The 12,539-nt window shown below is 37.3% G+C and overlaps 1 protein-coding gene across 3 annotated transcripts in view; it reads right to left on the reverse strand.

The window, feature by feature from the left end:
- Positions 1 to 12,539, reverse strand: part of DCBLD2 (discoidin, CUB and LCCL domain containing 2) — an 88,363-nt gene that overhangs the window by 35,134 nt on the left and 40,690 nt on the right. For 2 of the 3 annotated variants that reach the window (XM_019448138.2, XM_019448137.2), the window contains exon 3: positions 3,451 to 3,588. The exons of the other annotated variant lie outside the window; for it this stretch is intronic. In XM_019448138.2, the coding sequence (XP_019303683.1) occupies positions 3,451 to 3,588 (138 nt within the window). The remainder of the gene's footprint in view (positions 1 to 3,450; positions 3,589 to 12,539) is intronic. 3 annotated transcript variants of the gene reach the window in all.

Genomic DNA, 12,539 nt, shown 5'->3' on the forward strand with positions numbered 1-12,539 from the left:
CTGTTCTCCCTAGAATGTTCTTCTGTCTAGAACCTCCCAATTAATCCTTGGGTTCCCACTTAAAAGTGACTTCCTCAGAAGAGTTTGTCTTTTTACCAATCTTCCACTCCTCCAACACTTCTGGCCTCTTTTTTTTTTTGAATTTATTTTTGAGAGACAGAGTGAGACAGTGCATGAGGGGCAGAGACAGAAGGAGACAGAATCCGAAGCAGGTTCCAGGCTCTGAGCGAGCTGTCAACACAGAGCCCGATGCAGGGCTCCAAACCATGAACCATGAGATCATGACCTGAGCTGAAGTCGGACGCTCAACCAACGGAGCCACCCAGGCGCCCCATCTCTAGCCTCCTCTTGTCGGAATGTTTCCTTCATCATACTTATCATAACTGCAATTGAGTTACCATGTGTTTAAATTTTTTTTAGTGTTTAGTTTTGAGAGAGAAAGAGAGACAGAGTGTGAGTGGGGGAGGGACAGAGAAAGAGGGAGACACAGAATCTGAAGCAGGCTCCAAGCTGTCAGCCGAGAGCCTGATGCAGGGCTCAAACCCACAAACAGCAAGATCATGACCTGAGCCAAAGTCAGATGCTTAACTGACTGAGTTACTAAGGTGCCTCGAATTACCATGTGTTTAATGCCTTTTCCCAACCTGTACTGTAAACGCCATGGAAGTATAACTAAGTCTTATTTACTGCTGTTTTCCCAGTGCCAGGCATACTGCAGGACATAAGGCATTGAAGGGAATATAATTTTGCAATGTGCTCTTGCATAAAGAAAATTCAACTACCTCACACAAAATTATGGCTCTATCAACAACACATAGTATAACATCAACAAGTGTTTGTGAGAGCTTAACAAATGAAGCTGTTGAAGAAAAATTTTTCATGATCTTTTCAATCCCAAATAGTCTAAATTTCTAGCTAGGATGCTAAGCTGGGGACGTGCAGTGATGTTCCTTGAAAATATTCACAGAATTTAGTGTGGCAGCAAGTTTCCTGGATGGAAACAAACTGAGGCTCTCAATCAAAGCCAATCAGTGTTCAAATGAATGAGTCATTAAAACTGTGTCTGAAAGGCCACCCAAGAAGAAATGGTGAGAAATTCAACCAGGGTTCTCTTGGAGTTAGCCAGTTCACTTCTAACTTCAAATCAAACAAATGCTTCATGGAAGATGCAAGGAAATGGAGAAACAGAAGCAAAAACTCAGGAGAGAGCTGTGAAATGAGGATTTCCCACGATTATGCCTCGGGAAAGTGTTACTATAAAGAAGTTCCTGATTATGGGAGATATTTCAAAAACTTTGGAAGCTGAGATTCACCTAACATAGTGATGTAACCATTTGAAATTCCATAAACATATGTAAGTCTACAACAAAGAGAGTCTGTTATGTGAAAGCACTTTCAATTCTTAAACTTTAACACAGAGCTAGGTGTCTGTAGAACAAAAAGCTCCATAATGTAAATACCCAATTAAAAAACTTTTTTTTTTATAGAGAGGGATACTTATTTTCAAGAAACCTTCAAGTCAATAAATAACAGAGAGAGAGGGGAAAATATGAGAAGAAAAACGATTTAAGCTGATATTGAGAGGAGGAAACTCAAGGAGAGTAAGGAGCAAATGAATTGAGTATTTTCTATCCTCTTACCTATCAACTCAAGACTTTCAAGAAGTATAATTGGAAGGATGGAAATGGACCATCATCTCTGTGTTTTCTAGCTCACTCTTTTGATGGTGGAGGAAATGAGTATGTGTGTGTGGGTATGGTGGTGAAAGGGGGAACATGTGTTTTGCACCCTACTATGCCATGTGCTTATAGACGCTACATGTAAATTACTAGATTGAGTACTCATAACCAAGCTATGGAGGCTAAAGATGTGAAATGACTGGTCAGAAATCCCCTAGCCGGCTCGTGACACTGGCAGGCGTGCTCCTCCTACAACGACACACTGCCTTACTTGTTCTGGTTCTGTCTTACTTCTGTCTGGTTCGTTTAGCATGATGTTTCCAGTTTTTTTCTTTTCATTATTCCATCCAAATGAGTTTTCTTTCTCACTCTCTCAGAAGAGTTTTATTAGCTTTCCCACCTTCTGCCGTAGCTTAGAAATGGGGAAAAAGTAGACCTTTCTTCCCAGAGAAGAGGGCTTCTCTCTCACATTCCAAATGACACTTTTAATGAGACCTGTAGTGTTTATCTCAAACCCACCAGAGCTGAGAAGGGAACAGCTTGCACTGTCCTCAGTCATTCCCATTGCCCAACACCCTCACACCTAGGAGCTTCTCGATTTTCCCATTTACACAATATTAGGTAACAGCTTTTTTTTTTTAATGTTTATCATTTTTGAGAGAGAGAGAGAGAGAGAGAGAGAGATGGGGGAGGGAGAGAGAGGGAGGGGGAGAGAGAGGGAGGGGTAGGGAGAGAGGGAGGGGTAGGGAGAGAGGGAGGGAAAGAGGGAGAGAGGGAGGGAGAGAGGGAGGGAAAGAGGGAGAGGGAGAGGGAGAGAGAGAAGGAGAGGGAGAGAGAGGGAGAGGGGGGGAGGGAGAGAGAGGGAAAGAGACAGAGGATCCAAAGCAGGCTCTGTGCTGATAGCAGAGAGCCTGACGCAGGACTCCTACCCACAAACTGTGAGATCACGACCTGAGCCGAAGTCAGATGCTCAACGGACCGAGCCACTCAGGAACCCTGAAGTAACAGCTTTTTAAAAACTTTTAATTATCAACTTAGTTAAATCACTGTTGAATATCAAAATAATCATCTATTTTTTAAATTTAAATGATTGATTTGTTCGACTTATCTTTGCATTGGTAGCAGTTCTTAGAACTTTCTTACCACAGTGACCCTAATAGCAGAGGAAACAAATACATGCCACAGAAGCCAAAACTCATGGGAGATTTTGTTCAAGTCTTGGATTTTACCTTAGAAATTCAAGTACACTTTGCATTCTATTCCATCTAATAGTCTTGGTTTTAATTTTTCCCCCTTTAGATTATAAACATTAACCATCCAGAAAAATATCTCAGGTTTATCTTGTAGCATCTCAGACAGCACGCCCCAGCATACTCCTGGTGGTATGAGAATCTATGCTTTTGAGAAGAATGGTAATGTAGTCTTTAATACAGTACTATGAAATGGTAAACTGTAGATAACAAAGCTTTAAATTTATATCATACATTTCAATAACTGACAGATTTTTCAAAAGTTAGGTCATTTGTGTTCTAATCCTATAAATGTGAAAAATCAGTATTTCCTCTACTATGGAAAGGGAAGTATACAGAATTAACATAAATGTTAGTATACTTCAATTTTTAGAATTCTGAAACTAATTTTATTTGTAAAATTAATCTGTTTTTAAGTTCAGTCTTTCTACTCTAATCTCAGATAACAAGTACTAAAACATTTCATTTTTGTTTTCAGAAATTGTAAAATATGGAAGTCATGGTATAAAGTTGAAAATTACCTTGTTTATCTATAACTGAATATGAGGCCAAAAATCCTCGTCCAGAAACATGGATTCCACTCATGAACAGCACTGTAATTTCATTGCTTTTTGACTCAATTGAATGGTTCATCTGCAACCCGAGACCACAGTATTTGCCTAGGAATAAGGAAAAAAAGAGATTTGGTATGACTCTTATAAAGTCGATAATATTTACAACATAGGTAAGAACATCAATATAATATACCAAACCGGACATTAAATAGAAAATGACTAGGATGTTTAGTGATTTAAAATCACTCTGAAGAAAGAAAAAATGAAAATATGTCAAGTAATAACTAAATAATTCAAAAGAAAAAAATGGTACAGGCATCAGTGATCTTACAAAGATTCAATTTCTTGTGAAAGACATTACTCTTTAAAATAGTAGTGAAGAGGGGCACCAGGGTAGCTCAGTTGGGTAAGCGCCCAACTTCTGACTTCAGTTCAGGTCATGATTTCATGGTCCCTGAGTTCGAGCCCCATATAGGGCTGTATGCTGACAGCTCAGAGCCTGGAGCCTGCTTCGGATTCTGTGTCTCCTTCTCTGTCTGCCCCTCCCCAACTCACTCTGTCTCTCTCTCTCAAAATAATAAAAATAATCATAAAAAAAATACCAGTGAGGAATTAAAATTAACTTAAAGCACTTCATGCAGGCAGGTGGCTCATAAACACATTAACAGTCAATCAGTAATATTCTTAACATACTCCCCAGAGTGCCCCTAGATTCCTGGGCTTAGGGCACCCTTAAACTTTTTCAGACTCCCTAAATTTCTCTCCCAAGGATTACTGAAGTTCTAGTCAATCCCTTGAGGTGATCATGCCCAGTCCGACAGCTTTAACTATGCTCTGACAATTCACATTTACACCTCTTCCCAGAGCTTTTCCCTTGAGCTTCAAATATTTATATCTAAATGTCAACTTTTAGGGGTGCCTGGATGGCTCAGTCAGTTATACGTCTGACTTCATCTCAGGTAGTGATGTTGTTTCTCTCTTTCTCATGAAAATAAAAACATTAAAAAAAATTAAATGCCAACTTTTATCCTTTAATACTTAATAGACACATGAAAATGACATATCCTCAGTACAGATTAATAAAAGTTTAAGAAAAAAATTAGAGCAAGATATACACCAACAAGTAATAAAAATGCATTTTCTTATGTGCTTGCTAACCTAAAAGATTCTGAATAAAGAATAACATTCCAAAAATATTTGGGGCTGTGGTAACATCATTCTAGAATGAGAGTAATGTGTGCTTCCACAAACACCATTTTCAAGGACTACACATGATTTTGTGAGTAACATATCCCAAGGAATCAACAAGAAAAGCCCACCAGAACTTGTAAGAAAGTTTAACAATATCACAGGATACAAAAATCAATTATATTTCCACATACTAGTCACAAATAATCTGAAATGAAATTTTAAAAACTTTGTAATAGCATCTAAAGATTAAAATACTTGATAAATTTTTTTGTTAAAAATTCAAAACCAATACACTAAAAAATAGAAAACACTGATAAAATTTAAAGGAAAGCTAAACGAACTGGGAGACAGACCAAGTTCATGGACTGGAAGACTCAATGTTGTTAAGATGTCAGTTCTCCCAACACTGATCTACTGAGTCAATCAATCTCTACCAAAACTAGAGTTTTCCTTTTCCTTTTTTTTTTTTTTTGATGTGTTTTATTAAGCAAATATATATTTTTTTAATTTTATTATGTTTTAATTTACATCCTAATTGGTTAGCATATAGTGCAACAATGATTTCAGGAGTAGATTCCTTAGTGCTTACCCATTTGGCCCATTCCCCACACACACAACCCCTCCTGTAACCCTCTGTTTGTTCTTCATATTTATGAGTCTCTTCTGTTTTGTCCCCCTCCCTGCTTTTATATTCTTTTTGTTTCCCTTCCCTTATGTTCATGTTTTGTCTCTTAAAGTCCTCATATGAGTGAAGTCATATGATATTTGTCTTTCTCTGACTAATTTCACTTAGCATAATACCCTCCAGTTCCATCCACATAGTTGCAAATGGCAAGATCTCATTCTTTTTGATTGCCTATTAATACTCCATTGTATATATATACCACATCTTCTTTATCCATTCATCCATCGATGGACTCTTTGGGCTCTTTCCATACTTTTGCTATTGTTGATACTGCTGCGATAAATATGGCGGTGCCTATGTCCCTTCAAAACAGCACACTGATATCCCGTGGATAAATTCTTAGTAGTGCAATTGCTGGGTCGTTCTATTTTTAGTTTTTTGAGGAACCTCCATACTGTTTTCCAGAGTGGCTGAACCAGCTTTCATTCCCATAGAATTTTCCTTTTTCAAAAATTAATAAGGCTAAAATGCATATGGAAATGCAAAGGACATAGACCAGGCAGAACAACGTAGTGAAAAAGTTGGAAGACTAATATAACCCGATTTTAAACTTATATAATACTACAGTAAACTATAATACTGTAGTAATCGAGACAGTGTGATACATTGTAATAACAAATCTCTATCTATATCTAAATCTTTATTCGTATCTATATCTACACCTATACGTATATCTCTATGTATTTCAATGGAACAGAAAAGAGTTCAGAAATAAGACCACATATGTGGTCAACTGGTTTCTGACAAAGGTGTGAAGGTAACTCAGTAGATAAAGGACCATGCTTTCAACAAGTGTATTAAACCAGGTGGATATCAAAATGCAAAAACAAATGAACTTAGAACTTCACTTCAAGTCAAAATGGATCACAGACCTAATTCTAAGAGCTGTACTTATCAAACTCTTATAAGAAAACACAAGAGAAATCTTTGTGACTTTGGGTTAGGCCAAGATTTCTTAGATCCAACCCCAAAAGGGAAATCCATTAAAGGAAAAAATGAGTAATTTGCACTTCATCAAAATTTAAAATGTTTCCTTTTGAAAAGATACCATTAAGAAAATTTAAAGGCAAAATACATACTGGGAGAAAATATTTACAAAACATTAATCTGATCAATAACTATTATCTGAAATGTGTAAAGAATTCTTACAACTCAATTTAATCTTGTAAAATGGGCAAAAGATTTATAAAGCCAATCTATAAAGACGACCTACTACATGGCAAATAGGCACATAAGATGGTCAAGAGAGCTAGTCATCATGGGGCGCCTGGGTGGCTCAGTCGGTTAAGCGTCTGACTTCAGCTCAGGTCATGATCTCACAGTCTGTGAGTTCGAGCCCCGCATCAGGCTCTGTGCTGACAGCTCAGAGCCTGGAGCCTGTTTCGGATTCTGTGTCTCCCTCTCTCTGTGACCCTCCCCCGTTCATGCTCTCTCTCTGTCTCAAAAATAAATTAACGTTAAAAAAAAAAATTAAAAAAAAGAGAGCTAGTCATCAGAGAAATGAATATTAAAGCTACAATGACAGACCATGACACCCCCATTGGAATAAAAGACTGAGTAATAATAATCAAAAAGACTGACAATACCAAACATCGGTGAGGATGTGGAGAAACTGGAACCTTCAAACGCTGATGGCAGAACTGTAAAATGGCAGAGCCATTTTTGGACAACAATTTGGCAGTTTCTGAAGATGTTAAATAAACATATGTACATATATAATCCAGCAAGTACACTTCTATTATCCACCCAAGAGGAAAGCAACCATATGTCCACAGAAAGACTATGCAAATGGTCACAGCAGTATTTCTCATATTTGCCCCAAACAAAATAACTTAACTGTCCATCAACTAATAAATGGATTAAAAATGTGGTATATATCCATACAAAGAACTACAACTCACCAAGATAGGAACAAACTAATGATGCACACAAAAACATTAACGAACCTCAAAACCATTATGCTATACAAAAGCTATTTATATTTCTAGAAAAGACAAAAAAAATTAGAGGTAGCAGATCAGTGGCTACCTGGGACTGGGGGTAACGTAGAAATGGACTACAAATGGGCACAAGGGAACTTTTTGGTGTGACAGAAATTTCTAAATCTAGACTTCAGTGATGTTGCACAGCTATATAAATTTACTAAAACTCATCAAACCATGCATTTAAAATAGGTGAATTTTATGGTATGTAAATTATAGCTCAATAATGAAGTTTCTCAGAAGAAATACACACAATGAAACAATTTGTATTGTCAGAAACCATCAGGTGTTTCATACAAAAAAAAAAAAGTACACAAAATCAGACACAGCAGAAAGAGGCTTTCAAAGATTTATTCCGAGCGGCCATACAACAGCTGAAAAAACTTGAACTCTAATACATCAGTGGACTGCTCAAAATAACACTACTCGTCCATCAGAGGTGAAATCAGTCCGGAGCCTGGGTCCTCCGCCTTGTCCCGTACCTTATTCTTCTGCACACTACTCCCCACTCCTGGTGCTGACACCTTCCCGGGGGCTGCAGAGAGGAACATTTAATACAGCACGATCTTCTCCCCTTTGAGGGATCTGGGGCAGTCGCTGCTCTCTCCTTCCCACCCACAGCAGTAACACCCTTTCGCTTTTTCCTTCCGCATCCCAGCAACAGCCTCACTCCTTAACTAGGTTAGTAAATGCTTCAGCTTGTCTTCTGATGTAAGCCATCTAAATATCTTGCAATACTGCTTTCACCCTTAACTGAATTATGTAAATCTATACCACCTTCATTTTGAGATTAACTGCAGAGGCACAGCCTACTCCTTCCACTTTACTCTAAAGCCATTTTTAACTTTCCAAAAGATCACATACAAGTAGAATTATGAAATTCAGCCGTATTTTTTAAAATGAGTTCTTCTTTACAACTGTTTTTCCCTGTCAATGAAAAAGTACTACACTTGTACTACAAAAGTACTACATTTCATTTTTTTTTTTCAGAAAATGACAATTTAACCCTAAAGCCAGACTGACAGTTGTCAGTTAAAACAAAAACCCGAAATTCTAAAACATCTAACACTGTCTACAGCTTTTATACATAGAACTTTTCTTTCAAGACATAATTCTCCAAAGCTTTACAACTTCTGAATTATTTTATAAAATAAGCTTATACATGTGATAATTCTGTAAAAACTTTTAGGATGAACAGAGTAGTTGTACCTAAGAATAATTTCGGGCCCACATCTGAACACAGTAACATATCAGAGACAGAAATCATATTTTATTCTATGTATCAATGTGTTTTACATTATTTTTACCCCTCAACTTGGAAACGTAAATTCAATTTTTCTGTTCTGCAGTCAGATTAGCCTGACAGAAACTGACAAAGAAAAGCCATTCCAACAAATTTCCTCCCCTTGAGGCACAGAAAAGTTGCTATTATGTCTTACAGTGAACCACATCCACAACCTTATCACAACTGGTTTTAAAGTGGCCGTATGACTCTCTGGTCATTGTACACAACTTTTACGAAAAAGGTGCAAAGAAACAACAACCAAAAGAACTACTCTAAAAATAACAAGGAGTATACTACATTTACAAAGTTAAAAAAAAACAAACCTGAATTTGAAAGCCAAGAACATTCACTCTCTAACTTCTTGATTTATTTAGCATTACAAAAGACCAAACTTCAATGTGCATGTGCATTAACACACACACTTGGCCTTAGGTAATAGGGTGTTCAATATCTCTACATCTCTACCTGTATCTATCTATATAGTCTTTGCTCATCCTTTATTTCTTTAAAAACACCTACTGTGGGGGAGAAAAAAAGCTTTCTATTCCTAAATATGGCATGCAATTTAAATAAAGCTAGCAATATTTTTTTAATGTTTATTTTTGAGAGAGAGAGCACAAGTGGAGAGGGGCAGAGAGAGAGGAGGACACAGGATCCAAAGCAGTCTCTGCTGTCAGTTTCAGTGCTGACAGCAGGGAGCCTGATGTGGGACTCCAACACACGAACCACAAGATCATGACCTGAGCCGAAGTCCAACACTCAACCAACTGAGCCACCGAGGTGCCCAAAAGCTATCGATATTTTTAACATTCAAGCAAAATGACACTCAAAAAGTTCTACAAGTTATTATCTGCGTATACAAAAAGATGATTAAATCTTCAAACTTCAATACTAAATAACTCAAAAATAGACTAGTAAATAGAATATTAAATACTATATTATTTTTAAATACTAAAGATCTTCAAATAATGACCTAATATAAGCAGTAAAGTACAAATGTTATTCCATGTCTTATCTCAAATGTTAAAAATATCAGAACCTATAAAATTTGTTAGCAAGGCCAAATGTGTGCAGAGCTGGTGCCCATCACATTATATCTTTTCATTTTTTTTTTTAATTTATTTTTTATTTTAGAGAGAGACAGAACACATGCAAGCAGGGGAGAGGGGCAGAGGAAACGATAGAGGGAGAGGGAACGGGAGCGGGAAAGGGAGAATCTCAAGGAGGCTCCATGCTCAGTGTGGAGCCTGACTGGGGGCTTGATCCCAAGACCCTGAGATCATGACCTGAACCGAAATCAAGAGTAGGACGCTCAACTAACTGAGCCACCCGGCTGCCCCCACATTAAATCTTAAGGCCAAATGGGAATAGGTAGAGGTAAGAGAAATTACATACCTAGGATCTCTACACCTGTCAGTTAACACTTGAAAATGTGATCAAGTTTCATCTGGGCTCATCAGCACTAGCTGTTCTTTGCCACTTAAGAATCTATGTATGTGTGATTTTATTACAAGGCTGACCAAGGCCCTCAGTACAAATAATAACTTTTCAGATACTCTTAGGTAAAAATGAAAAAGATCATACTTAAAGAATATTATGGGGGTGCCTGGGTGGCTCAGTCAGTTAAGCGGCCAACTTCGGCTCAGGTCATGATCTCGCGGTCTTTGAGTTCGAGCCCCGCGTCGGGTTCTGTGCTGACAGCTGAGAGCCTGGAGCCTGTTTCTGTTTCTGTGTGTCTCTCTCTGCCCTCCCCCCATTCACGCTCTCTTTCAAAAATGAATAAATGTTAAAAAAAAAATTAAGAATATTATGATGCCATGCAGACGTGTCTTTATAAAAATTTTATCATGTATACTAAAACATGATAATGTGGACAGAATAGTACAAGTATTTCCTGTTAGCACTGCAGCTTTACCTCCTGCTTCATCATTGGGGTTACCTTGTCCTCTGAAATGTGAATAAATTCAAAATGTGGTGGAAACTAAACTTTAAAAAAAACTACTCTTCTGCAAAATTCAAAAGGCAGTAGGTACTAAAGAACAGATAATCTCAGTTTTTTAAAAAAAAAAAGGAAGAAAAGGACTTTGTAGGTGCTCAAGTGAGTTCAAGATATACTAGATAAACACCTGCCTTCACCTCTTATTCCCACCTAAGGAATGTGATTTACCCATCACACAAGTAATGCAAGCACTTAGCAAAATACTCTGGGAAAGAAAGAAAAAATTCATTCCTAATCTGGGCAATATACTAGTTAATTCTTTAATTTCATCTTCTTAGTTTGGCCATTCAAAGACACTCCTAAATTAACATAAATCATTTAACTGCTACCAATTATAGGTCCTGCAAATGGCTTTCAAACTCAGCCAACATCTCTAAAAGTTTCTCCTGGATAAATAAGAGAAGAATTTCAAACAACACTATACGGATATATACAGAAAATTCTAAATACAAAAGTTAATCAAGTATGTTAACAACCATAAGACCTAAAAAACACTGGTTTATAGTTTAGAAAAACTCATGCTCCTTGGGGCACCTGGGTGGCTCACTCAGTTAAGCATCTGACTTTTGGTTTTGGCTCAGGTCAGGATCTCACATTTCATAAGTTCAAGCCCCACATCGGCCTCTGCACTGACAGTTCAGAGCCTGCTTGGGATTCTGTCTCTCCCTTTCTCTGCTACCCTCCCCCACCCCCCACCGCTTGTGCTCTCTCTCTAAATAATTAAACTTAAAAAAAAAAAGAGAGATTTCATGCTCCAGGCAAATGAAAATGTTTAAAAAATCATTACCCTCAAGAAACTAGAGAAACAAATTAATTTCAAAATGAGAAGAAGAAAAGATTTAAGAATTAGAGAAACCAGTGAAATTGAAAACAGGAAATTAGTAGAGAAAATTAAAAAGCCGAAAGTTGGTTCTCTGAAACAAAAGTCAGTAAGGCTCTAATAAGGCTAATTAAGAAAAAGAGAGGACGCAAATCACTAATATTAGAAGTAAAAGTGCAAATACCACTAATGACACCATGGTCATGAAAAGATAATAAAAGAATAGCATGAAAAAATCTATGTCCACAAATTTGATAACCTAGATCAAATGAACTGGTTCCTTGAAACACAATTTGCCAAAACACTAGCAAGAAGAAACTGATAACCTGAATAGGCCTATATCTATTTAAGAAATTCAATCAATAATTAATAAACTTTCAAAAGACAAAGCACTAGGCACAAATGTGTTCACTGATACACGTTACCAAACATCAAAAAAAAAAAAAAATTATACCAATTCTCTATAATCTCTTTCAAAGGAAAGAAGCAGAGGGAATACTTTCTAACTTATTCTATGAAGCTAGCACTACCATAAAACCAAAATCAAACCCATTACATGAAAAGAAAACTACAGGTCATGGAATAGGCCATCCAGGTTATTTATCACAGGATACACATAAAAATCCTTAACAAAATATTTAAAAAATCAAATCCAACAATGTATTAAAAAGAATTATACACCATGATCAAGTGTGATTTATCTCAGGTATGCAAGGTAGGTTCAACATTTTAAAATCAATTAATGCAATCCATCACATCAGCATGCAAAAGAAAAGTATCATGATCAAATCAGCAGATGCAGAAAAAGCATTTGACAAAATCCAGCATCCACTAATGATATAAACTCTCAGTGAACTAGGAATAGAAGGGAACTTCCTTCGGTTAGTAAAGAATATTTACAGGGGCACCTGGGTGGCTCAGTCGGTTAAGCGTCTGACTTCAGCTCAGGTCATGACCTCGCAGTTTGTAGGTTAGAGCCCGCATCGGCTCTGGGCTGACAGCTCAGAGCCTGGAGCCTGCTTCAGGTTCTGTGTTTCCCTCTCTCTCTGTTCTTCCCCCACTCATGCTATATCTCTGTCTCTCAAAAATAAATA

This window comes from Panthera pardus, unplaced genomic scaffold, assembly GCF_024362965.1.
Source record: "Panthera pardus isolate Hobbes unplaced genomic scaffold, ASM2436296v1 HiC_scaffold_16, whole genome shotgun sequence".
NCBI classification, from domain to species: domain Eukaryota; kingdom Metazoa; phylum Chordata; class Mammalia; order Carnivora; family Felidae; genus Panthera; species Panthera pardus.